The following is a 25,491-nucleotide window of genomic DNA, read 5'->3' as shown; positions in this document are numbered from 1 at the left end:
TAATCTTATAAATGATGTTTGGTGACAGATGATGACTACACTTGTGTTGGTGAACATTTAGAAATGTATAGAATTGTTGAATCAGTATGTTGCATACCTGAAACTAATATAACATTAATTATACTTCAACAAAAATATTTAACTTGAGGGTGCCTGGGTGGCTCAATTGGTTGGGCGTCTGCCTTCGGCTCAGGTCATGATCCCAAATCCCAGGACTGAGGCTTGCTTCGGGCTCCCTGCTTGGCGGGAAGTCTGCTTCTCCCTCTGACCCTTATCCTGCTCCTGCTCTCTCTCTCTCTCTTTCTGTCTCTCTCACTCTCTCTCAAATAAATAAATGAAATCTTTAAAAAAATATTTAAGTTGAAAATATAATTGGTAGCATTGTGTGTGATAGCAAAAAAAATAGTCTATCAAAAAGCGACTAGTCAACAAAGTTAAATATGAGATAGAATCTTAGGTAGACATGAAAAGAACACCAAATATGTAATGGCTACTTTATGTCATGATACCAGAGGATAATCATTTATATTATTTAAATAGAGAAAAACATGGTAGCCCAACTTTTTATATAAAAAAAATTCAACACATGTAAATATTTTTGTATACATTGAGCTACAAAATGGCAACTCTTACTATTTAGACTAGCAAAGTCTTGCACAGCCCCTCAGCTATTACTATGACTTTTGGGGGTCAGAAGTTCATTTTAGTGCTAATTTGATGTTTTTATACTTTCAGAGGCAGGCATGGTAATTGCCAGCCAGAGGCAATTTCAGCCAACTGTAGATGTAGGCATGTCAACACTAGATACTAAGAATAGGAATGAGATCAGGGCCTTTCTATTTTCCCTGTAAGTAGATTTCACTGTATGTCTTAACACATTTTAGAGCTCTAATGTATCTTGGCTTATAAGTACAGTGCATTAAAAATGTTGCCAACTTTTTTTCTCAATAAGTAAACACTGTTTCTCACTGTCACTTAAAATAATCTCTTAGAAACTTGTAAAGCAATAAGAGCAGAGAGATTCTTGTTTAGAAAAAAACAGTTTAGACAAATACACATTCTCCAAGCTATCTAAAATATTTTAAGCTAGAAAGCAGGAACAGATAGAAGTTAACAATGGCCATAAAAAAAGATAAACACAATAGTTAGAAATCACTGTAGGTAAGAATATTTTAAATATATTTTATTATATATTTCTGATGCAAACCTTGAAAAAATCAGAATATGTTTTTGGTTTTGGATTTAAGCTTCAGTTAGGGTGAGACAGAATGTCCTCCCATATGTGGTTTACAGGTGCTATGAACTAACTTAAAAGCTTGTATATGAACAAAGACTAAAACTTTGACTATGGGAGACAGTATTGTTCTTTGTTTATTTTTTCCAGGTTTATTGAGATATAATTGGCATATAAGATCGTATAAGTTTAATGATAACAAGATAATGATTTCATATAGTACATACTGTGAAATCATACCACAATAAATTTATTTAACAGTCATCACCTTACATAGTCAGAATTTTTTTCTTATGATGAGAACTTTAAAGATTTTTTCTTTTAGCAACTTTCAAATATACAAGACAGTATTGGTAATTATATTAGCCATGTTGTACATTACATCCTCAGAACTTTTTTATCTTATAACTGGAAATTTATGCTTTTTGAACATCTTCACTCCTTTTCCACACCCCCACCTTCTGCATCTGGTAACCACTAATCTGTTCCCTGTTTCTATGAGCTTGTTTTTCTTTTCTTCTTCTTTTCTTTTAGATTTCACATATAAGCAAGATCATATAGTATTTGTCTTTCTCTATGTGACTTATTTCACTTAGCATAATGCCCTCAAGCTTCATCCATGTTGCAGGATTTCCTTCTTTAATGTGGCTGAGTAATATTCCATTGTGTATGTACACTACATTTTCTTTATTCACTCATCCATCAATGGACACTTAAGTTGTTTCCATGTTTGGGTTATTGTAAATAATGTTGCAATAAACATGGGGGTGCAGATATCTCCTTGAGATTGCAATTTCATTTCCTTTGGATATATACCCAGAAGAGGAATTACTGGTCTTGTGCCAAAATTGACTTAAATATTTTATATGTCCCTTTCTAATTTATCATTTTAAAAATAATACTTAATCACTAGCAGATAGATATTGTATATAAATTATTTTACTAAACGTAATTTTAATATTTTTAAAATATTTATTTAAAATTAGTTTGCTTTAAAGGATAATATTTTTAACTTCTCCAACAGATTTTTTTAATGTTGACATGAAAATCATCAAATCATCAAATTTATAAAAATCAAATCTAATTGTGTATTAATTATTATTATATATAATTTGTTGAATGAAGTAAGCTATAGCGAAATCATCTATTAATTGTCAAGATGGTTAATCACTAGTCATGAAGTTAAGATTGCTATTGACCAAACTTTTTTTTTAAAAGATTTTATTTATTTATTTGACAGAGAGAGCAAGAGAGTACAAGCAGGGGGAACAGTAGAGGGAGAGGGGGGAGAGGGAGAAGCAGACTTCCCGTGGAACAAGGAGCCCAATGCGGGGCTTGATCCCAGGACCCTGGGATCATGACCTGAGCCGAAGGCAGATGCTTAACCATCTGAACCACACAGGTGCCCCTGACCAAACTTTTCTTAATGACCCTTATATTTCCCCATGCTGAATACTGTCCCAATCTATGCCTGTGCACCTAGTGACCTTATCTCTTTTCAGTTTCATTGCTCATGTGCTACCCTGTGACTTTTCCCTTATGTTCTTAGATAGCAACTATGGTCTTTTTCTAATTATAGATCTAAACACATGTGTTTTCTGCTCAGGAATGAGAAGTTAAATGCTACAGAGGAAAAAAAAAACATAGTTGGTATCTAAGAACAATTTTGTACCTCTATCTACATTTTGTATACCTCTCTCTGTACATCTCCTTGATTCGAACACCTTTAAAAGCTAGTTCAAATTATTACCCATCACACATATTATTACAATATTTTGTGTAAAATTACTTCATTTGGGCCTTTGAAAATAATTTTAGTAGTCATTTTTTCTCAGAATTCATGACTTTTTTGGTAATTTCATAAACAATATTTGTTATTTGATCTTTTGAAGAGTTTATAGATGTCTGCATATCTTAGTTTTAAAATAAAAAACAGCATACATAACACTGTAATGTGATAAAAAATGCTCACTGCGTCAGTGTGTAGTGGAGTTTTGGTAAGAGTTGTTGTTATGCACAATATATACAGATGTGGATATAGGTATAAAATCACCTTTAAAGATTAGTAGTATTGTTTTCTTTCGTCCAGTTTTCTTTTTGCTTATTAATTTTTGTATTTTTACAGACATGACCGACATGTCATAAAGTGCCCTGGAAATGGTTTAGCAACTCTCACTTCCATAGTGGGAAAGTTAGAATAGATATAATTAATAATGCTTAAGGAAACATTGTCTACAGTGGAACAGCAACATAGCATAGACAATATGCCTTCTTTAAGTGTTCTCCATATTTATTTATTTATTTATTTTTTTAAAAGATTTTTATTTATTTATTTGATAGAGAGAGAGAATGAGAGACAGAGAGCATGAGAGGGAGGAGGGTCAGAGGGGGAAGCAGACTCCCCGCCGAGCAGGGAGCCCAATGCGGGACTCGATCCTGGGACTCCAGGATCATGACCTGAGCCGAAGGCAGTTGCTTAACCAACTGAGCCACCCAGGCGCCCCAAGTGTTCTCCATATTTAAAGAATAATGTCTACAGAGCAATACAAGGCCTTCCATGAACTAATCTTTGACTTTTTATTTTCACTAGTCATTGAAGAAAGGACTGGGGCTTGGAAACTTGAGGAAAAGAGATGAGGTAGAAAGATATTGTAATAGTTAATATGAAAGTTGATAAAGCTTGAACTAAGGCAATAAGGATGGGAAAAATATAGTGGGATTCAAGAGACCCTTTTGATAGAATTGAGATACTTTGCTTATTAGTTGGAAGCAAAGAGAATGACTGCAAAAAAAAAAAAATTGTGGGGCGAAGGGAAAATGTACGTCTTTTCCTTGAAATGATGATCTGTTTAATAATGCGATCCCAAAGCAGCATAGAAAAATGGCAGATCTGAAGGTGTTGCATTTGGAATCAAGTTAATGATGTGACTTCTGTTTATACATTCTTGAGGTTTTCTGCTCAGGAATGAGAAGTTAAATGCTACAGAGGAAAAAAAATAGCATGTCAGGCTGTATTCTTAATATTTAGCAAATATATTGTCCATTAAATGGAATGCAATTTGAAAACTAGAGTCTAGAATATGTAGACATGTTTCAGAAATTGGAAAATATTTCAATGTAGGACTTTGTGACAAATCAAGGTGTTATATAATAATACCATTAGATATTAAATTATGCATCCATGGAACATTGGGTAGCAAGCACACTTACACAAAAGTCAAATATTTTCAAGTTTTCCCATTCAAAAGGATATAAAAAATGAAAACAAATGTCAATAAAATCTCTCAATTTTAAGTTTCCCTGCTCAATATTTTTCAACCTTTGATACCTAGCAAGAAACAAAAGAAAGAACAACAACAACAAAAAAGTTAAATGAAAGTAATGGAAATGTCAGAAATATGATTATAAGAAAATCTTATATGTATTACTTTTTAGTTGCAGGAACTTGCTTACATATACCCAGGTATTTTGTTAGTAAAGTCATTAGTATTTCACAGAAATGATTAAATATATCAGTTCTCCTGAAATTCTTTAAATAGCACCATGACTTCCAGACTCACTGCCTGCCCCCTAACAAGTGTGAATTACAGCTAGGAAGCTACACTGAAAATAGGTGGGGATGGAAATGAATAAAGAACCAAAAACAAGAGAGAAAGGCAGGAGAAGAGTGATACAAAGGGGATATAACTTTATTTCTTAACTTTCTCCTCTGTTTCAGTCTCTGTGTTAGGATTAATTCTTTCATTATTTTTTCTATTATCTTCAATTCCACTATGAGATGGCATAATTTTAATAAACAGGTGAGAACCTGAAACCCAGAGAAGTTCAATTACTTTCCCTAAGCCTCACAGCAAGTAAGTATCTGAGATAGTTTAGACTGATTTCAAAGTCTGTTTTACTCTCCCAAAGCTAGGCTATTTTGAAGGCATAAAATTAAGAGCAGTTAATCAGGGACGCCTGGGTGGCTCAGTCGGTTAAGCGGCTGCCTTCGGCCCAGGTCATGATCCCAGGGTCCTGGGATCGAGTCCCACATCGGGCTCCTTGCTCAGCAGGGAACCTGCTTCTCCCTCTCTCTCCCTCTGCTTGTGCTCTCTCTGTCAAATAAATAAAATCTTAAAAAAAAAAAAAAAAAGATTATCAAAAAAAAAAAAGAGCAGTTAATCAGCTAAACTCAATAGCTTATTAGATAGATTCTAGTTATTTATAATTTAATGGAAGAAAATGGCTAATATTTTTATTTGGGGGCTGGTGCTACTATTTATACCTCCTTAAATAGTTCAAACTCATCTGGTTGTGCTTGTTTTGCTCAAAAATGAAAACAAAAAAAAACCAGTTTTTAAAATGCACCTTTTAAACTAGAACAAAATAAAAACATGATAAAATTCCAGAAAATCAAGTAGAATTCAAATAAGATAAACACAGATTTAGTGGCCTCATTTCAATATACTAGAATTAGGACACACTCCTTGAATTAAGATTAAGTTTAGTACATGGCCACTTAATTTAGGTCTACCTTAACCACCATTGGGGGAATGCACCTGCCATTCATTAGAATAAGAACTTTCCCAGAAGGTCTAGGATATTTCAACGTAGCAGCACTATTCAAGAATTGGGACTAAAGATATGAATCTGATCACAAAACATAAAAATTTGACTATAGCCTTTGATTAAGTGACAAAATGGCCAGGAATTAATTCCAAGAATTATGTCAGGTATTTGCTTCATTGCATATCATTTTTTTCTCCCCAGTTCTGATCTCAGCTTAATAATAGAATCTAAAACTACTCTCTGTCTGTGATCAGATTCTTAGCTCAGAGCCTCAAAGTTTACTAAGCCTGTTTCCTTTCTTTGCTGCCCATCCAACCATAAACACTTGCATTAGGTTTACTTACATTCTCTACCTTCCTCACACACACACACACTCCAGGAGATGAAAGTAATGTTTCTATCTTGAGCTCAGATTGCCATAGTGCACAGGTGTTGTACCTAAAACATCTCAAGTGTAACTTTCCAACATAGGAGATGAAACAAACCTAAGATATTTAAATAAATCCATAAGTGATGACCATAGGGTTGGTTTTAAGGGAATTTATGACACTTTGACCAGGGCCATGTCTCATTTATTTGTATGGTATTTGGCACAGCACATAGCACCCATAGAATAAATATTCAATAATCAGATGATTAGTTGAAAAGAAACATTGATATCAGTAAGGTTCTTAGAATTAAGCAAATGAAGCTGACTCTGCCTGATTCAAGTAGCAAAGGAATAGACTGAAAGATTGGGGGAAAATGTTGGGACATGAATCTTGTACGATGGGTAGGGACAAAGGCAGTTAGGGGAAAGTGAGAATGACAGAATTACTCTAGAGAATGAGTTTGGTGAAGACAACACAACCACTGTTTTGAAACAGATACCATAGCTTGCTCTATCATCATCACCAGGTGACCCACACTGGACACCTGACTCAGCCTCTTGCATTGCTGTCTCTATTGTCCCTTGAAGCTTGATCATGTTACTACCATCATTTGTCCACCTCCGGTATTAGGTGGTTCTCTGACCATGTCTCAACTGTTCTGTTTAATTTGAATATTGTATTCTATTTAAAATAAAATAGCACCAAAGTAGAGATCAGGGTGGTTAAAGGAAAACTGGTTGAAATATTTAGCTTGAGAAGATGAATAAAAGCTGTTTTAAATATTTAAAAGACAAACATATGAACTAATTTCAACTTTTTCAGGAGGATAGAGCAAAGATTAATGAGTAAAAATTATGACAAGATTTCTTTTTAATATAAAAAAGCCCAGAATTGGAATCGGCAAGATCCCTGCTGCAAAGAGTAATTATGCAGGAACAAGACAGTCACTTCCTAGGTTGTCATGGAACAAATTACTGTTTGAGTATGAGACTGGACTACATAATTGGTAAGATTAGAGTAACTCCAAGTCTCCACAGTCCTTTGATCTCTGCCTTTGAATTTCATGTAAAATATTTTAAATAGTTTACATTGCTAATTGGTCTTCAAGTTGAAAGAAATTTTACGTTTGTACAAAAGAACAAAATTTGCCTCCAGCCTCTTGAGCATGATTATTTATTTGTGATGCCACACCATTATTATTTCTCAGTGCTTTTCTTAGCAATTTATGGTGTTAACAGATACATCTCAACTTGGTGTGGCTATGGAATTATTTGAGCTATGACTATTGGAAACATGTATCCTGTGTGCTTTTGGAATTTAGTATTTGGATTTTCATTCAAATAGTTTGCTAGACATTATAGAACATTTCATGCACATTTTTGCATGATTATTTAACTTTTTATTTTGAAAAATATTCCAAAGTATAAAGAAGTTGCAAAACAGTACAAAGAGTTCCTGTTAGCCCTTCACTCAGGTTCCCCAAAAGTTAATGTTACTATATTTGTTTAATCATTTTTTTTCACTGTGTGTGTGTGTGTGATCAAAGAAAAATTGCACTGATGGAGTTAAATAGGTAAAAAAGACTATTTGAGACTATCACAGTAGAGGAGCGAGACTGAACTCAATCCCCCTGAAACAAAATGTGAGAAGAATTTTAAACCGTGGGGTGACCTAATGGGTAGGTACTGGAGGACATTATAGAGGAGGTTGGTCAATGTGATCAGGCCATCTATGTTTGCTAATTGGTGTTTATCTAACTTCAGCTCCTACCCTCCCTCAGAGATGGGAAAATAGGGACACTATCTTTCTTGATGATTACATTTCAAAGGGATGACTCCTAGGTCATTGAGAAAGATATTGCTGGGTTATAAAACTGACAAAAGCTATGGAAATATTTACATCTCTAAGGGGCAAGAAAGAATTTACAATTGCAAGTTTTCCAAAGTAAATACTCTAAGAAAAAGTGAAGTGAGGGGCCTAGGGTTGGGAAGGAAGTTGTCAAAAGGTGAGAAGAATGGTAAGACCATGTTGGCCAGTGTGTGTCTATATGGGTCATGATGGGTACAAATTATGGCATCCAGAGTTCAAAACAGCAGATGAATACACACACACACAAATACCTATATACATGTACATGTGTACGTGAATGTGTGCATATTTATATTTTTTCTAAAATGTATGAGAGTATGTTGCAGACATGTTACCTCTTAACCTCTAAACATTACAGTATGTACTCATACAAACGATATCATTCTTTTCTATACATTTTCATGTATAGATTTTCTTTTATTTTCTTCCATTACATAACCATAGTATAATTATTAAAATCAGAAAGTTAATCTCACATGTTTTTCACAACAACCCCAGGCTGGACAGTTACTGTTAGGCTAGTTTCTACAAATGAAAGGACCATGCATATTAACATTTGGCCCCAGTACTGGGGGCCAGAGATCTTCCACAGATTCTATCGATTTAGGAAAGAAAAATTATTTAAGATTTACTACATGCTGTTTTCTCAGGATGCTGAACAGTAATTGATAGTGGTTAGGCATGTTTGTAATGAATATGAGGATTTATGTTTTAGTAATCTCAAGACGATATGTTTTCCATCAAGGTCTCTAGAATTTTGGAATTCCCTACTACTTCTGGCTGTGTCAGAAAACTGAGTAGGTTGAACTTAAATGCCTGTGGTGAGACCCATATGTTGTATTATGCTTTTGCCAGATTGACGTAGGAAGCTCAGCAAAAGCAAGGGAGTCCCTTCCATTATTAATGATTCTCTAGGCCCTTAGCCACACTCTGTGAGCCATAAAAATAAATAAATGAAATATTCATTAAAACATTTAAACTATCAATATTGTATAAATGAAGATGAAAGAAATGACATGGTATGAATAGACGCTCATTAGACCAAGTTATCATGTTAAAATTTTCCAAGAAAAATGAGTAGCTTTTGAAATCCCTCAATAATTCAGAGGATAAATTATTTTTTGTAAGTATCTATAAGTCTTCAGTTTGGCTAGATACAAAAATCCACAGATACCAGAATGAGTATTTTTATGTATTAAAAATATCAGTAAGGAAAACAAGGGAATTATCCTCCATTTTACCATTTCTAGTAAATTTGCATTTGTAAGCTTCTACATATAAACTAACGTTTTTAATTTAGATCTTAACAGCATCCTGTTAGCATGTGGATATACAAGATACCTGATTGTTGAACAAGAATTTTGATTGAAAGTCCCCATCAGGAGCTGACATGTTTTTTCTGTAAAGTGAGATAGTAAATACTTTAGGTTTTGCAGGCCATGTATGGTCCCAATAACATATCTTTTTAAAATTTCTTTTGCAGCTTTATAAAAATATAAAAATTATTTTTAGCTCAAGGGCCATGACAAAACATACCAAGGATACTATTTGGTTCATGGGTTTAAACTGTTTGCTGATCCTTGGTCTAAATCATATATATATTCAGCTGCAGAAGATTATAATAAACATAATTTATTTATATGGACTCATAGAAATTCTTAATTTTTTTGTTTAAGGAATTCATTGCTTTAATTTAACTGAAAACATTCAGTGGCAACAGTTCTAAAATGTATGTATTGCTGATCTTATTGCCAAATGACTAACAAACTGGTGATTCAATTAATATTTTAGGGCTGAGTAAAATGAAAGGCTGAATTCAGGTTTAGAAAATAATGCAGTTTATATTTGTCAACCTATTGGTATACTTGTATAGACAAACCTAACATGTTCAAGGTTATTATAAATCAATACCTAACTGAATATGGAAACAGTAATGCAGGGGTTACTTAGTTATTGTGTGTTTTTGTGTGTTTATGTGCATGCATTTGTGCATGTGACTGTGTGTGTGTGATTATATCATGCAACTATTACAATTACTAATTAACCTACAATAATAATGACTGTTGTAAGCAATTTTAGTTGCAAAATGAATAAGCCTGACATGAGATGGGCAAATACATGTATCCATTTATTTAGTATCCATTGAAGATACTAAATAAATACTAAATGAATGGATAAAAAGAAGTTCCGATGAGCAAATTATTGATATCAGTGGGGCTCTAGTGATAGAGAGAAAATCAGGCCTGAAGTAATAAAGGAAACCAAACAGAAAATCAGGACAAGATTCAGACTTAAGGGAAGAGACAGGGACTACTTCTGGAACAGGAATACATGATAGGAGTTGAGAGTTAGGGTAGAAAAAGTCCCAGTACTACAACTCAAACATGAGAACGGAGGGGAACCATGCTGAATCCCTGACCTGATGGCCTGTAAACTCTTGTTTCTCTTGACTAGCAAATTTGGCCTCAGAGTATATGTTGAGTTGACCCTACAAGTGGTGATCTGAGGGTTTCTCTGAAAAAAAGGCATCTTTGATTCGCCTTTCCCTGAAGATGAGCGATGTTGAGCATCTTTTCATATGTCTGTTGGCCATCTGTATATATTCTTTGGAAAAATGTCTATTCAGGTCCTCTGCCCATTTTTAATCAGATTTTTTTGGTGTTGAGTTGTATACGTTTTTAATATATTTTAGATATTGACCCCTTGTCAGATACGTCATTTGCAAATACCTTCTCCCTTTCAGTAGGTTGCCTTTTTGTTTTGTTGAGAGTTTCCTTCACTATGCAAAATCTTTTTATTTTGATGCAGTTCCAATAGTTTAATACACTAACAACAATAAAAAGATGTGTTCTAACCTAAAAATGACATCTTTGATTCTCAAAGGCAGCCCAGAGTCTGACATCTGACAGTTGTTTCCTACTTAACTAATTAAATAAATAAATATAGTGGAAAATAAGTCAAGTAGATCATTAAATTTCCATTTTTAAAAATTTATTTGTATGTATAAAGTGTCCACACAGTCTTTATGAAATGATTACTAAATATGTTGGGACTCATAATGACTAAAAATTTAGTAACTAAATGCTATTTTCTTTACATTATGATTCATAGTTACTAATTACTCATCATGATTTTGGTATTAATTCCTTGGGCTGTAGGACTAATATCAGTTCAAACCATGAACTTTTTTTGCCTCTTTCTTATAAAATCAGGGTAAATATGTCATAAAAATATCATTTAAAAATAATATTACATATTACAGGCACTAGTAAGATGCATAATTTCTGCAATAATAAAATCAGTATGAAAACAGAAGGATTTAATAATTTTATTTCACAGACAGCGCTGAGTTTAGATGATTTTTTTATTCTTTCAAAACTAAGAATTGGGAAAAATGATCACAAAGAAAACAGAGTAGTAATGTAAGTAGAAAATGCCTACATAACTTCATAGTGCTGTTAGCAATGAACTGTGAGTAACAGAAACAGGTGAATTGCTCTTCTATAACTCCGGATTTTCCTGAATTCCCATCCAGCCTAATAGTTGCAATACTTCACACAGTTCTTAACATAACATAGTAATCCATAAATAATTGCTGTGCTGCAAAACCACAATTTTTTTAACCAAAATCTTGGATGAAGTTTCAGACTATAAGGCGGTGGAGCACTATGGCTGGCCCCTATTGGTTTGCACAAGCAAAGTGTTTACTTTTCAGGAAAGATGCAAAACCTTATTGAACAATTAAATTGTATGAACTTAAAATTAAATTATACTAAAAACACAAGTAAAACATACAGAACTCACCACTTCCTAGCCATTTGATTACAGTGTACTACCTTTGATCCTGATTATTTAGATCTATTGTTTCCAGGAGGTGAAAATACTGTATATGGGTATATTTACTGCGCATCACTTCCCATTTTCACATTCAGCGAGGTCACTTTATAGCATGAAGGATGCCATGGTGGAAGTATTTACAGCAAAGAAATTAGCAAATGCTATAAACCAGAGCTATTTTCCAGTTAGAACACCCATCATTAAACATTTACCAGCATATAAATGTTCATCAGAATCAACATTTCTTTTTTCTATTTGTAGGATGATCATATAAATGAAACAAGGGCTGCGAAGAGAGAACTTGATTCAAAATATTACACAAGGTGAAAACAAGTGACATGTTCATGCAGGTTTACTCATTAAAGAAGTCCTTCTGAATTAGGTAATAACACAGAAACAAACATTTTACTGGAAAGGACAGTCTGAATTATCCTTTAAGAAGACTTGCTAAGGTAGATCAATCAATATGTAATTGTCTCTAAATGGCAAGAAGACAAGGACAAGTTATTACAGTCTGTATGTGTTGATGAGTGATATTCATAAAGGTTCAACTTTTTCTCAGCCCTGAAAATGTCAAACATGTTTTTCATTTTGACCTCTACATTGACCACTGTATTAGTAACTATGCAACATGTTATTAGTGACATGAGCAAGCTTCTGGAAGTTGGATTCAAACATTTGGTACATTCATTAGAAGCCAAGCCTGGAGATTATTATCCTCTCTGAGCAGCCTCTTTATTAGTTTTACTTCCTATGGAAGGAAACAAATTTGGAAGAGAGATTGGCACTCATCAAGGGGAAAATAAAAACTCCCGGGAAAATAGATTCAAGATTAGTGTCTAAATTTCTCCCTGTTAACCATTGGGTTTGTATGGATATGGCAAATGAGAGAGGAATTAAATAAACAAATAAAATTTCATTTACAAACTCCAGAAATACAGATATGTATATGAATGTGTCTATAGAAATATATTTGCGGGCACCTGGGTGGCTCAGTTGGTTAAGCAACTGCCTTCGGCTCAGGTCATGATCCCGGAGTCCCGGGATCGAGTCCCACATCGGGCTCCCTGCTCGGCGGGGAGTCTGGTTCTCCTTCTAACCCTACCCCCTCTTGCGCTCTCTCTCTCTCTCAAATAAATAAATAAATAAATAATCTTAAAAAAAAAAAGAAATATATTTGCATACATACACAGTAAAGAATTTCCCACCAAATATTGACAGTAATTGTCTCTGGGTGGTGGTGTGTATGGTGATTTTATTTTCTCTCTTTTTCTTAATTTAAAAATTTACCATTTAAAGCTCTTACAACTAGCATGCATTCCTTTATTATAAACAAAATAAATTAAAATAAAAATTCTAGAAAATTTAAAAAATTGAGTTTTTAATATCTTCAAATTTGATATGGAGGTAGGTTGTTCCTAATTTCCTAAAAAATAAAAAAAAATAGAATTTAAAGCAAGAAGCCAAGTTTGCTCTCTTAAATGCAGTAATATTTCTTTTTGTCCTAAAAAAAAACCAAAACTAAGTAGGGAAACAATTCTGTACAATTATATATAGATATGTTATTGTTTTTGCAATTTAAGTATAAAGTATAATTTAAGTATAAAATACTGGTTAAAAGTATAAGCTGCAAATGCCAGCAGATGCAGCTTAAAATCTTCACCACACCATTTACTATGTGATTTTGAAACAACTTATTTAACCTTTCTCCTTGTTTTCTCAACCATAAAATAGAGATAATAAAATCTACCTTGTAGGAATTTTATGAAGATTAAATATGAAAATATGTCTAGCATGTAATTAGCAATCAATAAATAGTAGCTTGAAATATCACTAAAAGTGGGAAAGGATGAAAATGAAATTTGATGAAATGCTCAGACCTCTGACATTTAGAATGATAGCCATGATACAAGCGTTCATTACAAACTAAAGTAACTTATGCTGCTAGGAGAGTTGCGTAATCTTTGCTGCTCTCATTGGTGTGGTTGCAGTGTCTGCATCCTTCTGAACAGGCAGGAAGCAGAGCTGCGAATGTTGTTTCCAGTTGCTGTTGCTTCAGGCTTTACACTCTAGCGTTAACTTGTGAAGCGCTAATGTGCAGAGCCAAGGATCTTCTTGAATATTTTCACAGTGCCTTTACCTGGCAAACTGTTATTTTGTAATCTATGAGTCTAGGTGTTGCGTAGATTTGTGTTAATGTAACGCCTTCTTCAAATGTGGCAGAAGTCCAATTCAATGTGATACATATAGTCACCCAATAGTTACTGAGAGGCCGCTATGTGCTGGATCTTATTCCTGGAACTAGGAATCAATGAACACAGTAAATAAGTATATTTTATGAAGCTTATCCTTTAGTTGTAGGGAGATAATTATTATTTTTATTTTTTTAAAAGATTTTATTTATTTTTCAACAGAGAGAGAGAGACAGCGAGAGAGGGAACACAAGCGGGGGAGTGGGAGAGAGGGAAAAGCAGGCTTCCTGCTGAGCAGGGAGCCCAATGCGGGCCTCAATCCCAGGACCCTGGGATCATGACCTGAGCCAAAGGCAGATGCTTAACGACTGAGCCACCCAGGCGCCCCACTAAGCCTGCTTCTTCCTCTCCCACTCTCCCTGCTTGTGTTCCTGCTCTCGCTATCTCTCTCTCTGTCAAATAAATAAATAAAATCTTTAAAAAATGATAATAATAAATAAATAAAAAGGATATAAGATACTGGTGAGGAACTAATATAATAAGCACTCTCATAGCTTTCAAAGATTTTTTTTTAACTACAACCCATGTTAAGAAATACACAAGCAGGGGGAGTGGGAGAGGGAGAAGCAGGCTCCCCCCTGAGCAGGGAGCCTGATGCAGGGCTCGATCCCAGGACCCTGGGATCATGACCTGAGGTGAAGGCAGACGCTTAACGACTGAGCCACCCAGGCGCCCTAGTTGTAGGGAGATAATTATAATAAGTAATTTATAGATATGTTAGAAGCTGAGACGTACTGTGCGAAAATAGTGCAAGGTAAGAGAATTTGGTAAGATATATTTACGTGTACTTCTAGTCCCTGCATAAATATCACCTCAATGACACCTCCTCTGGCCACACTATATAAAATTGTAATCTCTCCCCAAACCCAAACTCCAATTCCGCTAAACTTGCTCTATGTTCTCCATAGCAATTATTGCTATTATTATTTATTATCTTTCTTCTTCCTCCCACGTGAATGTAAACTTCATGAGTGCAAGGATTGTTGTTTGTTCTTTGTGTTATTCTCACTTTAGGCAAAACCACCACTGGGAAATGGGTCCATAATGTGGCAGAAAATCTTGAAAACTGAGCAAAGAGCAAATGACTACGGGCCATATTAAGGAAATTCACACTTAGTGAACTGGACATTGTGAGCCACCGAGCACACAGCATAAGCTCTTTTGCACTTTGGGACAATTATTTCACTCTTGCCATAAGATGAGGGATGGATGGAGGCTCCAGGAAGTGCTGATGGCCTCCTCCAGGTAGTGGCAAGGAAGCTAAGAAGATGTGATGCCAACAAGAGGGGGGTGGGACTTGGTATCAACTGGAAATTGAAAATTAGAATTTAGAAGGACTTTCAAGGTTCCAGTTTGAATTACTAGGTGGAGAACAATGCATTTTAATAAACAGTGAGATTTTCAAAAACAGGAGGAAGGACACATTTGAGGATATATGTTCAGTTGAGACATTCTGAGTTTGAAAAAATATGTGGGATACTCAGGCAGAGTAAGTAAACACTCGAACCCAGGATAGGAGTCCCAGATGTAATAGGATGGGAATTATAGCTTTGGGAATCATGAGCATATTGGTAAAGTTGAATAGTGTGGCTTAAAAAATAACAATGTTTTATGTGCTAGGGGAAAAACAAATAAAAAGGGGAATTTTTTTTTTTTTTATGGCAGCATAAAATCCCATTGGCACAACAATCCAGAGCACAGGTGAAATAACTCTCTCCCTTGAAATAGGCCAGGAGGATACAATCATGTTTACTCCTATTCCTACTGATGTAACTACAGGAAATTTCCTTTTCCTCCTCTCCACTTGGCCTAGGCACACATCTTAGTAATCGTTCTAAACAATCAAACCTTCCTTCGTTCATTACCCTTTCCCTATCTGTAGTACTTAGGGATTTGGGTGGTGATGCAATCTGCTACAAATCAACTAAAGATCTGAGCTAAAGGCACATTTGGTCAGCACCAGGTGATTCCACCTTTCACAGTTACCCAACATCTAAATCCCTGTCTCATACGAGCCTAGATCACTGCTATTTTTTCCAAACGTTCTTCATCTGATGCTAAGGTTATAAATCAATCATTTGGATTCCCTCTCCTTAAGTGTAAATCCCTCAGGAGTAAAATCATGTATAACAAGAAAGAGTTTTCTATTGCTTTTTGGTTCTTCTTTTGTACTCATCTGGAAAATTCACCTGTACGGTTCAGTTTCTACCTGAGCTATTGCGATCTTGAGGAAATCACATAAATATGCTCACAAGGATCATCATATATGTATTGTTAGAAATTTTTACTGGAGCCTTATCACTGATGGACAAGGATTAACTTGTTTTCCATCTCTTTTTCACCCCACAGTTAGAACAATTGCTAGTTTACTTCTTTAGTGATTTCTAGAAGCCTAAATTCCAACACCACTGACTCCTTAATTTAACACAACTCAATTCTCTTATTTCACAGAGGAAATAGAAGCCAAAAATTCTTTCAACTTCTTACCCACCACTGACATATATCTTTCATCCTGACCCCTGTTATAGTGGAAAAATATATTCTATTCCTGTGTTAAGATTTTTTTTTCAGTAAATGCCATCCCAAATTGTAATACTCTAATATCAAAATCTTTCAAAATTTCTACTTTATACTTTTTGCTAAATATTTCCAATTTATCATTATACTTGTATTTCCAATTCTATAATCCATGGCATGCAACAATTTTTTTGACTCTTCTTTCCCTTCTTTATTTTCTTTCTTATTGTATTTTTTTTTCAATTTACAACAACCTTCTTATAAAGACTGTCTGCTTTCTTTGACCTGAAAGTGAGGAAGAATCACAATAAACCTAAGAGAAGAACATCTCATTATTTCTGCCATAGTTATATTAGCTTCACTTACAATGGGATAGACCCTGTGCTAAAAACTTCAAATAAAACATTTCACTTAATCCTCATTATAAATCTATAAAATAGGTAACTCATTTTTTTTTTAAATAAAGAAACTGAGACTTAGGACATGTTGAATTATTGTCCCAAGGTTCCACATAAAATGGTGGTCTTGTTGGGGCGCCTGGGTGGCTCAGTCGTTAAGCGTCTGCCTTCGGCTCAGGTCATGGTCTCAGGGTCCTGGGATGGAGCCCCGCATCGGACTCCCTGCTCAGCGGGAAGCCTGCTTCTCCCTCTCCCACTCCCGCTGCTTGTGTTCCCTCTCTCACTGAGTGTCTCTGTCAAATAAATAAATAAAATCTTTTAAAAAAATGGTGGTCTTTCTTCTGACTTAGGCAGTTTGACGTCAGAACTTGTGTTTTCATCATACATGAGAAAGGAGGTCACACACACACAATTAAAAAGAGAAAAAAAAGAAAAGAACAGATGTTATAGTCATGGTCTAGACATTCAGACCAAGTGTGAAAATGTGAAAAAGCAACAGAAGATGTGGTTGTTTCCATTCTCATGGATGTCCACGTCTATTTCAAGAGCAGTGGAGCATCATAACAGATCTAGCAGCCCGTACAAAAATTGCAAATTATTGCTGTTTTCACGTGAAACTAAAAATTAGTTGCTTAGATTTAAATTTAACCTCAGACACACAGTGAATATATTTTATTTTCAAACATGTACATATTAGCTTTTTATGTTGATAATATAAGCATTGTCTTGTTTTCCATTCTACCTATAAACAATTTCTGACTGATTATCAAGTTGTGAAGACCTCCAACCTCAAGTAGTTTCAAAAGCAAAACTAGCTTCAAAATACAAAATCTGCTTCTCCTAAGTGAAAGGAGTTAAAATACATTGTGGATAAGGTGTTGTAAGCAAACCAGCTAAAACAGTGTGTCATTTAGGAGGTAAATGGACCGAAACAGATGGAAGGGGGAAGAGGAGAGCTTTCCTAGAGGCACAGTGTCTGTGTGCCACCAGCTGTTGCTGGGAGATAATTTGCAATGGCAAGTGATGTATAGGAGGAAATCCAATTGCCTGTAGTCCTCTGCTTTGGACTGTTAGGAGAAAGAGCCTCTACTTGAGTTCTTTTAATTGAAGGTGAAAGCTGGGATTTGCAATGCCCACTTAAAATGACACTTTTTGATTTGAATGAAATGTAAAACAATACTCAAAAATTGCCTATTTTATTCCACAGTGGAATTCAGCTAAAGCTGAATTCAGGGAGGGAGCCAGGGGAGTTTTGTGGGGGAGAGGGTAAAGGGTAAAAGGTAAGGGAGAATATGTTAGTAATCATGCCATATAGTCTGTAAACATTTTTATTATTTTAAATTTAAATTAGAATTTATTTTAAATGTTGTTATTTAAATATACAGAGGGGAAAATTGCCATTTAAGCCACAGTGGCCTGAATTTGCTTTTTAGTAGGGAAGTCTAATTTCTACATTAATTGATTCCTTTATTATGAAAGACAAAATGCCAAGGCATGAGGTGGCTAGCCTAGAATATAATAAAGAGGGCTGAACTTATCTAGGAGTTATAGTTTTTCACAGAGGCTGTATAAAAGGGGGTCTGTAGATGAGGGAAAGTCAGAGAAGGTATGATTAGGACATGAAGAAATGGTCTCAGATGATAAAGAAGCCAAAATAAATGGAAGAAGCCTGGGAACAAAGTCAAAGACAGCAGTTGAATACTTGAGTACTTATGTGATATCGTAGACAGGCAGTGCCTGGAAATTACACATGCTGGAAGCAGACTGTGGAATAGTATCCAGCAATTACAAGCAAGGTATTTTATTTGCACAGACAAATGGGTCTTAACAATGGTGTGCCAAGTGAAAAAAATGATACTATTTATAATAAGATATAAAAATGAGGCTATTTCTGTAAATTATATGCATGCAAAAAATGCATTTTATGAATTTTCAGTGAAATAAAAGATATGTTTAACACATGAAAATGAATACAGAGTGAGGGGAAAGGGTTTGTGGAGACAAAGTATATGAGGAATGAATAATCAATCAGACTTGAGATAACCCAAGACATATGAGGGAAGCTGGATGAGTCTGCTCTGGCTGCCATAACAAAGTTATCACAGACTGAGTGGCTTAAACAATGGACATTCATTTTCTCACAGTTTGGGAGTCCAGACATTCATGATCAAGGTGCCAGCAAATTTAATTTCTGGTGAAGACTGTCTTCTTAGGTTGTAGACATCCCCTTCTCACTGTGTCCTCACCTGGCCTTTCTTCTGTGCTCTTTCAGATAGAGAGGTTGAGGGAGATCTTGGTGTTTCTTCCTGTTCTTTTATGACACCAATTTTATCAAATTAGGGCTCTACTAATATGACCACATTTGACTGTAATTACTTCCTCAAAGGGATTACTATATAGTTAACAATAAAAAAAAAATCTGCACTGGAAGAAGACTTGTTGCTTTCTTCAATGTTACTATATGGTTTATTTAAACCAAACTATGATAATATAGAGAAGGGACTGAGGTGGCGGCTGCTAGAATCTGTGGATTTACAAATGCAAACTGGCGGGACAGGAGTCCTTGAACCCAGACTTCAGTAACAGACAGACAAGTCAGTTGCATGCATACAGAGAACATAAGACAGGAGACATTTCAGTTTTTTGCTTTGTGTTACCATCTTAAACATATGTATGTCACACTTTACATTTTAAATGACTACATATTTTGTGACAATGGCTAAAGATGTAACAGTTCCTTAGCCACTGGAATGAGATTTGCAAGAAGAGGATGGGGGATTCTATTATCTCCTCTGGCTGTGGTAGGTAGATATTTGGGAAAACAGCAGGTCTAGGATTTTCAGCAGCTTCAGATCACCTTCTTTAGTACTAGAAGCATTTGATTTCATCAGTGGTAAATTCCTGTTATTTTGGCATTTCCTAATTCCTTTTCAATCAACAGTCACCTTTTCATAAATTTTATAAGCATGTATATTTCCTGTATTAAATCCCTTTTTGTTAAATATCTTGAATCATTTGTTTCCTGGAAGATTATTGAGTAATCATAGTAATTATTCACTAGGAATATTCTAAATCCTCTGTTAATAAACTAAAAATAAAATCTGATTGCTCAGCATTTAGTTAAGTCAAGTTTCTATTTACATTTAAGATTTTATGACCTATAACACTTTCAGTGAAATCTCATCTTGATAATTTTAACTTACGGTAATAGAGTCTCTTGAAATTTTGTCCAAATTGTAGAAGAGTTAAGTATTTGAAAACTATGATTAATACACGTTGAACTTGAATGTAATTTTATAATAAATTTATTCAAATATCAGAGAATTTACTTTATATATTAAAGAACAAGCAGAAGAATTTGGAAAATATTGAGCAATGGGGCTTAAAAGGGTATTTTTAACTCCTAAAGACTATTTTTAAAAAATATATATTAATTTATTTTTTTCCTTTTTAGTGTTTTTTTTTTTTTATCATAATGTCCTTTCAGGGGAAAAGAGTAAAGTATATGAGAAGTAAAGTAAAAATAAAATTAAATAAAAATAAGGAAAAATATGGGACTATTTTTTAGTGGTAAGGGGAAACTGAGGTGCCTTGCTTTATTATCATATTATTTAGATCATTTATTTATTCAAAAAACATCTTTAAGAACATTTTTCATATATATATAAATCTTTTTTTTTTTTTTTTTTTTTATTGGAGACCCGTTTAATATGGACGCTCAAGGCCTGGGCAGAGTGGGGAGTGCCCCGGAACTGGGCAGGCAGGCTAGGTGGGTGGGTCGTGGGCCCACGTCTGACCCCAGGAGGGGATGTCGGGTAGTGGGGGCTGGCCCAGGCATGCCAAGGGGAGTACCGGAAGGGTGACTTGAGGCAGGCAGACCCCACCAGGGGACCTGTAGGCCAGCCCTTGAGAAGGTATCTAAGCCAGGTGGTGAGTGCTCAGGCCAGAGCCCAGCCCAGGGAGGCAGGGTTTGGGCTGGTTGGGGGCTCCCAGAACCTAGGGACTGGCATCACTAGGGGCCTCCCCGAGCTGCTGCTGGAACTCAAGGCGTGTCTGCCGGTTGGACTCAAGCAGCTCCTGGAGGCGGGCATGGAGGTGGTCGTTCTTCTCCTCTAGGTGGTCTAGACAGGAGTTGATCTGGTCCAACATGGAGTTGATGGCAGCATATTCTGCTTCCCCGAAGCCGTCGTCCTCGCCTTCCGCGCCCGCCTCCACCGGCACGCCCAGGTCACCGTTGGGGCCCGACATTGCGGGCTCGGGCGCCGCGAAGGCGGCACGTCGGTAGAACCCAGCGACCCTCGCGCCGACAGCCGGCGCCGGGCGGAAGGTGGAGGCGCCGGATGGAACGCGAGGCCGGAAGAGTGGAACGCCGCGGCGGAACGCCTTTTTTTTATATATATATATAAATCTTAAATCCCTTTTTAGAATTCTTTTTCCTCCTTCTAGACAACTTTTGATTAGGGTTATGATTTTTCTGAATTATTTAATTTTCAACTTTTTGATCCAGGTATAACTTTAATTCTTTAAGTCTTTGGAGGAATAAGACTTGATTTTGTTAAGGTCTTAGGATCCCATTATCTAGGTTTTTAACTTCTTGCCTTATCAGTTCTTCAATGGTCCATCATGCTGTGCATTACTATCTTGTTTTCTTTTTTCTTTGTCTTTTTCTTTGTCTTTTTTTAAAGGATTACATTGTATACTTTTATTTCAGATGAATCCTGTACTAAATATATATATATATATATATTTAGCAACAGAAACATGATAATGGTTGCTATTTAAAAAAAAGAAATCTTTTTGTTGGGTTTATAAAATTCTGATTTAAGGAATTTCCCATGTTACATTGAGAGATCAAGCCCAGGAGAGACTCTGATTAATTTAACCCAGATTCCTTTCTTTTCACTTTTATTGAGATATTATTGACATACTTTACTGCATAAGTTTAAGCTGTACAGTATAATGGTTTAACTTACATATATTGTGAAATGATTATGGCAATAAGACTAGTTAATACTAGCTTCTTTTAATGGATGATTAGCCCAACAGATTTTCACAGACTAATTCCCATAAATACATTTAAATACAGAGACTTTTCCTTTTTCCCATTTGTCTTATTATTTTTTAAAAAAAATTTAAAGATTTTATTTATTTGAGAGAGAGTGAGAGTGAGAGCAAGAAAGAGAGAGGGAGAACATGAGCAGGGGGAAGGGGCAGAGGCAGAGGGAGAAACAGACTCCCTGATGAGCAAGGAGCCCAGTGCAGGACCTGATCCCAAGACCCTGGGATCATGACCTGAGCAGAAGGCAGATGCTTAACCGACTGAGCCACCCAGGCACCCTGACCATTTGTTTTAGTTGGCTAGGGCTGCCATAGCAAAGTAACACAATTGTGGCTTTCTAACAACAGTAATTTATTTTTTTTACAGTTTTAAAATTTAGAAGTCCAAGATCAAGGTTTTGACACAGTTATTTCTTCTGAGGCTTCCCTTTGGCTTGTAAATGGCCATCTTCTTCTGGTCTCTGTATGTTCCTGCCTATGTCCTAATCTCCTCTCTTTATAAGCATACCAGTCATATTGCATAAGACCCACCCTAACTATCCCATTTTAATTTAGTTACTGCTGAAAGGCTTTATTTCCAAATAGTCACATTTTAAGGTGCTAGGGATTAGGACTTCAAAATATGAATTTTGGGAGAACATAATTCAGCCCATAACACATATCTACTTACTGACCACAAAATCGGAGAGAACAAGGTTAGTGAGCACCATCCTAATCCCTCTAAGTTTGGATATAATAAATGTAGTGGACTAATATCCTCTATTAAACTATTACCAAAGGTGAAAGACCATTCTCATGTCAGTTAGTGACCATTTATGTATATAATTCCTAACAGGTAGAGATAAAAAAGGTTTTGACTTACCTAACATGTATAAACCTTATCATGCAAGACAAAAATAATAAAAAAAATTCTAGAAAATGTGAAAAGTGTTTAAGCACAATAATTCAAACACATTTGAAGAGGAAGAGGAAAAAAAAAACCTTTCAATGCATAAATGTACTTAAAGATGTACCATGAATAATCATTTATATTTTCCCATAGTGTAGAAAGGAAAAAATACATTTAAAATGATTAATACTTCACTTTATTATAAGATGAAGAACAGCTTATTTTAAAATTTAAGAAGTATTGTTTCTGGTTTTCAAAATGTACTTTAGAATGAGGATATGTAGCTACTAAATATAACAGCCTGATTTTTTTTTTTCTGAAAAGATACTTCTCAGTTTCAGTGGGACATACAATTCTGAGAATGATTCAAATATGACAAAGTTCTTGCAGAGTTTTACAGTTGTTATAGGTCTTTGACATTGCTAGGAACAGCAAGTGAGGATTTGGATAATTTTCTATGGCAGCAAGTGGGTGTAAAAATTAAAGAAGAAAAGGTATGGATGAAGCTGACAAAATTAATGACTTGCTTCACTTTTAATTAATACTCAATGGCAAACTTTGTGAAATTATTGAAACCTTATCAATGTTAAATTTTATTTTTTAAATGTTTCAAAAATTCTTAATTATTTTGTTGTTATTGCCCATGTATATTTCACTTTTTCCTTTATTCTTTCTTGTATGTCTTAACTCCCATCTTGGAAGAATGGGAGAAAATGAATTGGTACTGTTTGTCTAATATTATTTTAGACATGTTGATATAAAGTCATTATCAAAAAGAAAGAAACAAACAAGAAAAATAAAGTCATTATCAGTTGTCCTTGATGCTTTCAACCATGAAAAAGTATTTTAAAATTTATCAGTGCTTACTGTATCTAAGAAAGGGAAAACCTTTTTCCTTTAAAAAAGACTGTACTCATTAATAATTTCATAACATAATTTTGTATCATTTCTCTGCTGAATGTGTATGTTTGATAAATTTTAAGATTCACACAGCTAAATAAATGAACATGATATCTAAAGGTATTTTGTAAAGTTCTGTTAGCCCAATATCTAGGTTTTACATTTTGAGGAAATTATTTTTCCTTAGAATGTACCCTACCTACTGGCTTGTAGAAGATTTCAGACATATTTAATTGTACTGAATAATGTATGTAAATCAAGAGTGTAGATATTATGTAAATATAAGTAGTTTATATCTGTTGTGGACAGAAATCTAGGAAATAAAAGAATCATGAGAGGACTAATGAGGAAAACCAAAGAAAATATGTATAACTGAGACATTTTAAAATAAGAAAATGTAAAAGAATGCAGTAAATTTTCTAAACTTCACAATGTCTTGAACTCCAGCTACATCTAATACTTTTAATATTGAAATTCCTGTTGACTCTTTGGGTTCATCAGATTGCACATGTTTAACTATCAATGGAGTTTCCTTACACTATTGGTTATCCTTCTGTCAAAGTGGAAAGATGACATAGGCAGAACAGGTAAGATCTTCTTTGTTCTAGACCTGCCCATGATGACCACCATCTAGTAAACCTCCCCTATATTCTCACCACATATGCTCTGCCATGATCACGTTGTGTTATAGTGTGTTGTATGTACATCTATTTCCAATAGTGGAATCAATAGGCATTGATTCTCAGTTTAAATGACAATGTCTGAAAATTTTAGCTCTCTGTAACAGTCTTGAAATAACATCTGAACCACTGCTGGGAAAAATATGTATATATAAGATCAAAATTATGATAATAAACAAGTGATCAGTTTAACAAGCAAAAGATCAAGTACTATGGAAAATTGAGAGGAGAAAAGAGTGGTTTTGATACTGGAACAGAGAATACACCTTGAAAGAGGCAGCATTTGAGTTGGACCTTATACATGAAAATTCATTAATTTTCAGGGTGGAATTTTAGATATGTATTACTCGTTTTAGCTACCATTTGTCATTGTCATATCCTAGCCTCAAATAAAAAAAATATCAACATGTGAGCTAGCCTTTATAAAATATGGTTATACATGAATAAGAAGATGGAACTTTCCTTTTATATTGTTTCCTCTTAAGTTATTTTAATGATGTAATTTCAGAAACAATTTCTGATAAAATTACTCAGTGTTATTTTATAAACTTATGATAATGAGGTATAATTTCCATTACATTAAATTACTAGGTCAATAATATTACTTGATATGCTGAAATACAGGTTCAGACACAGGGAGCATATTGATTCCCTGAAAATTCATACCTGCTTTTGAGCTAAAAAGTAAAAATGGTGATACAAAATTAATGTACAAAAATCTGTTGTGTTTCTCTACACTAATAATGAAGTAGCAGAAAGGGAAATTAAGAAAACAGTCCCATTTACATTTGCACCAAAAAGAATAAAATACCTAGAAATAAACTTAACCAAGAGGTGAAAGATCTGTGCTCCAAAAACTATAAAACATTGATGAAAGAAATTGAAGATGACACAAACAAATGGAAAAATATACCATGCTCATGGATTGGAAGAACCAA

At 34.8% G+C, this 25,491-nt stretch overlaps 1 protein-coding gene across 1 annotated transcript; it reads right to left on the bottom strand.

Moving 5' to 3' along the window:
• Positions 1-20,697: 20,697 nt before the first annotated feature.
• Positions 20,698-21,390, bottom strand: LOC145720207 (bublin coiled-coil protein). Its single transcript, XM_081812436.1, has one exon. The coding sequence runs from the start codon at positions 21,272-21,274 to the stop codon at positions 21,023-21,025; it is 252 nt and encodes an 83-aa protein (XP_081668562.1). The 5' UTR covers positions 21,275-21,390; the 3' UTR covers positions 20,698-21,022.
• Positions 21,391-25,491: the final 4,101 nt, after the last annotated feature.

This window comes from Leptonychotes weddellii, chromosome 2 (genome assembly GCF_054177405.1).
Source record: "Leptonychotes weddellii isolate Sample4059 chromosome 2, ASM5417740v2, whole genome shotgun sequence".
NCBI classification, from domain to species: domain Eukaryota; kingdom Metazoa; phylum Chordata; class Mammalia; order Carnivora; family Phocidae; genus Leptonychotes; species Leptonychotes weddellii.
This window is presented reverse-complemented; position numbering and strand designations above follow the sequence as displayed.

Excerpts from the sequence above, each read along its gene's own strand:
- LOC145720207 (XM_081812436.1), bottom strand. The coding sequence starts at position 21,274 with ATGTCGGGCCCCAACGGTGACCTGGGCGTGCCGGTGGAGGCGGGCGCG.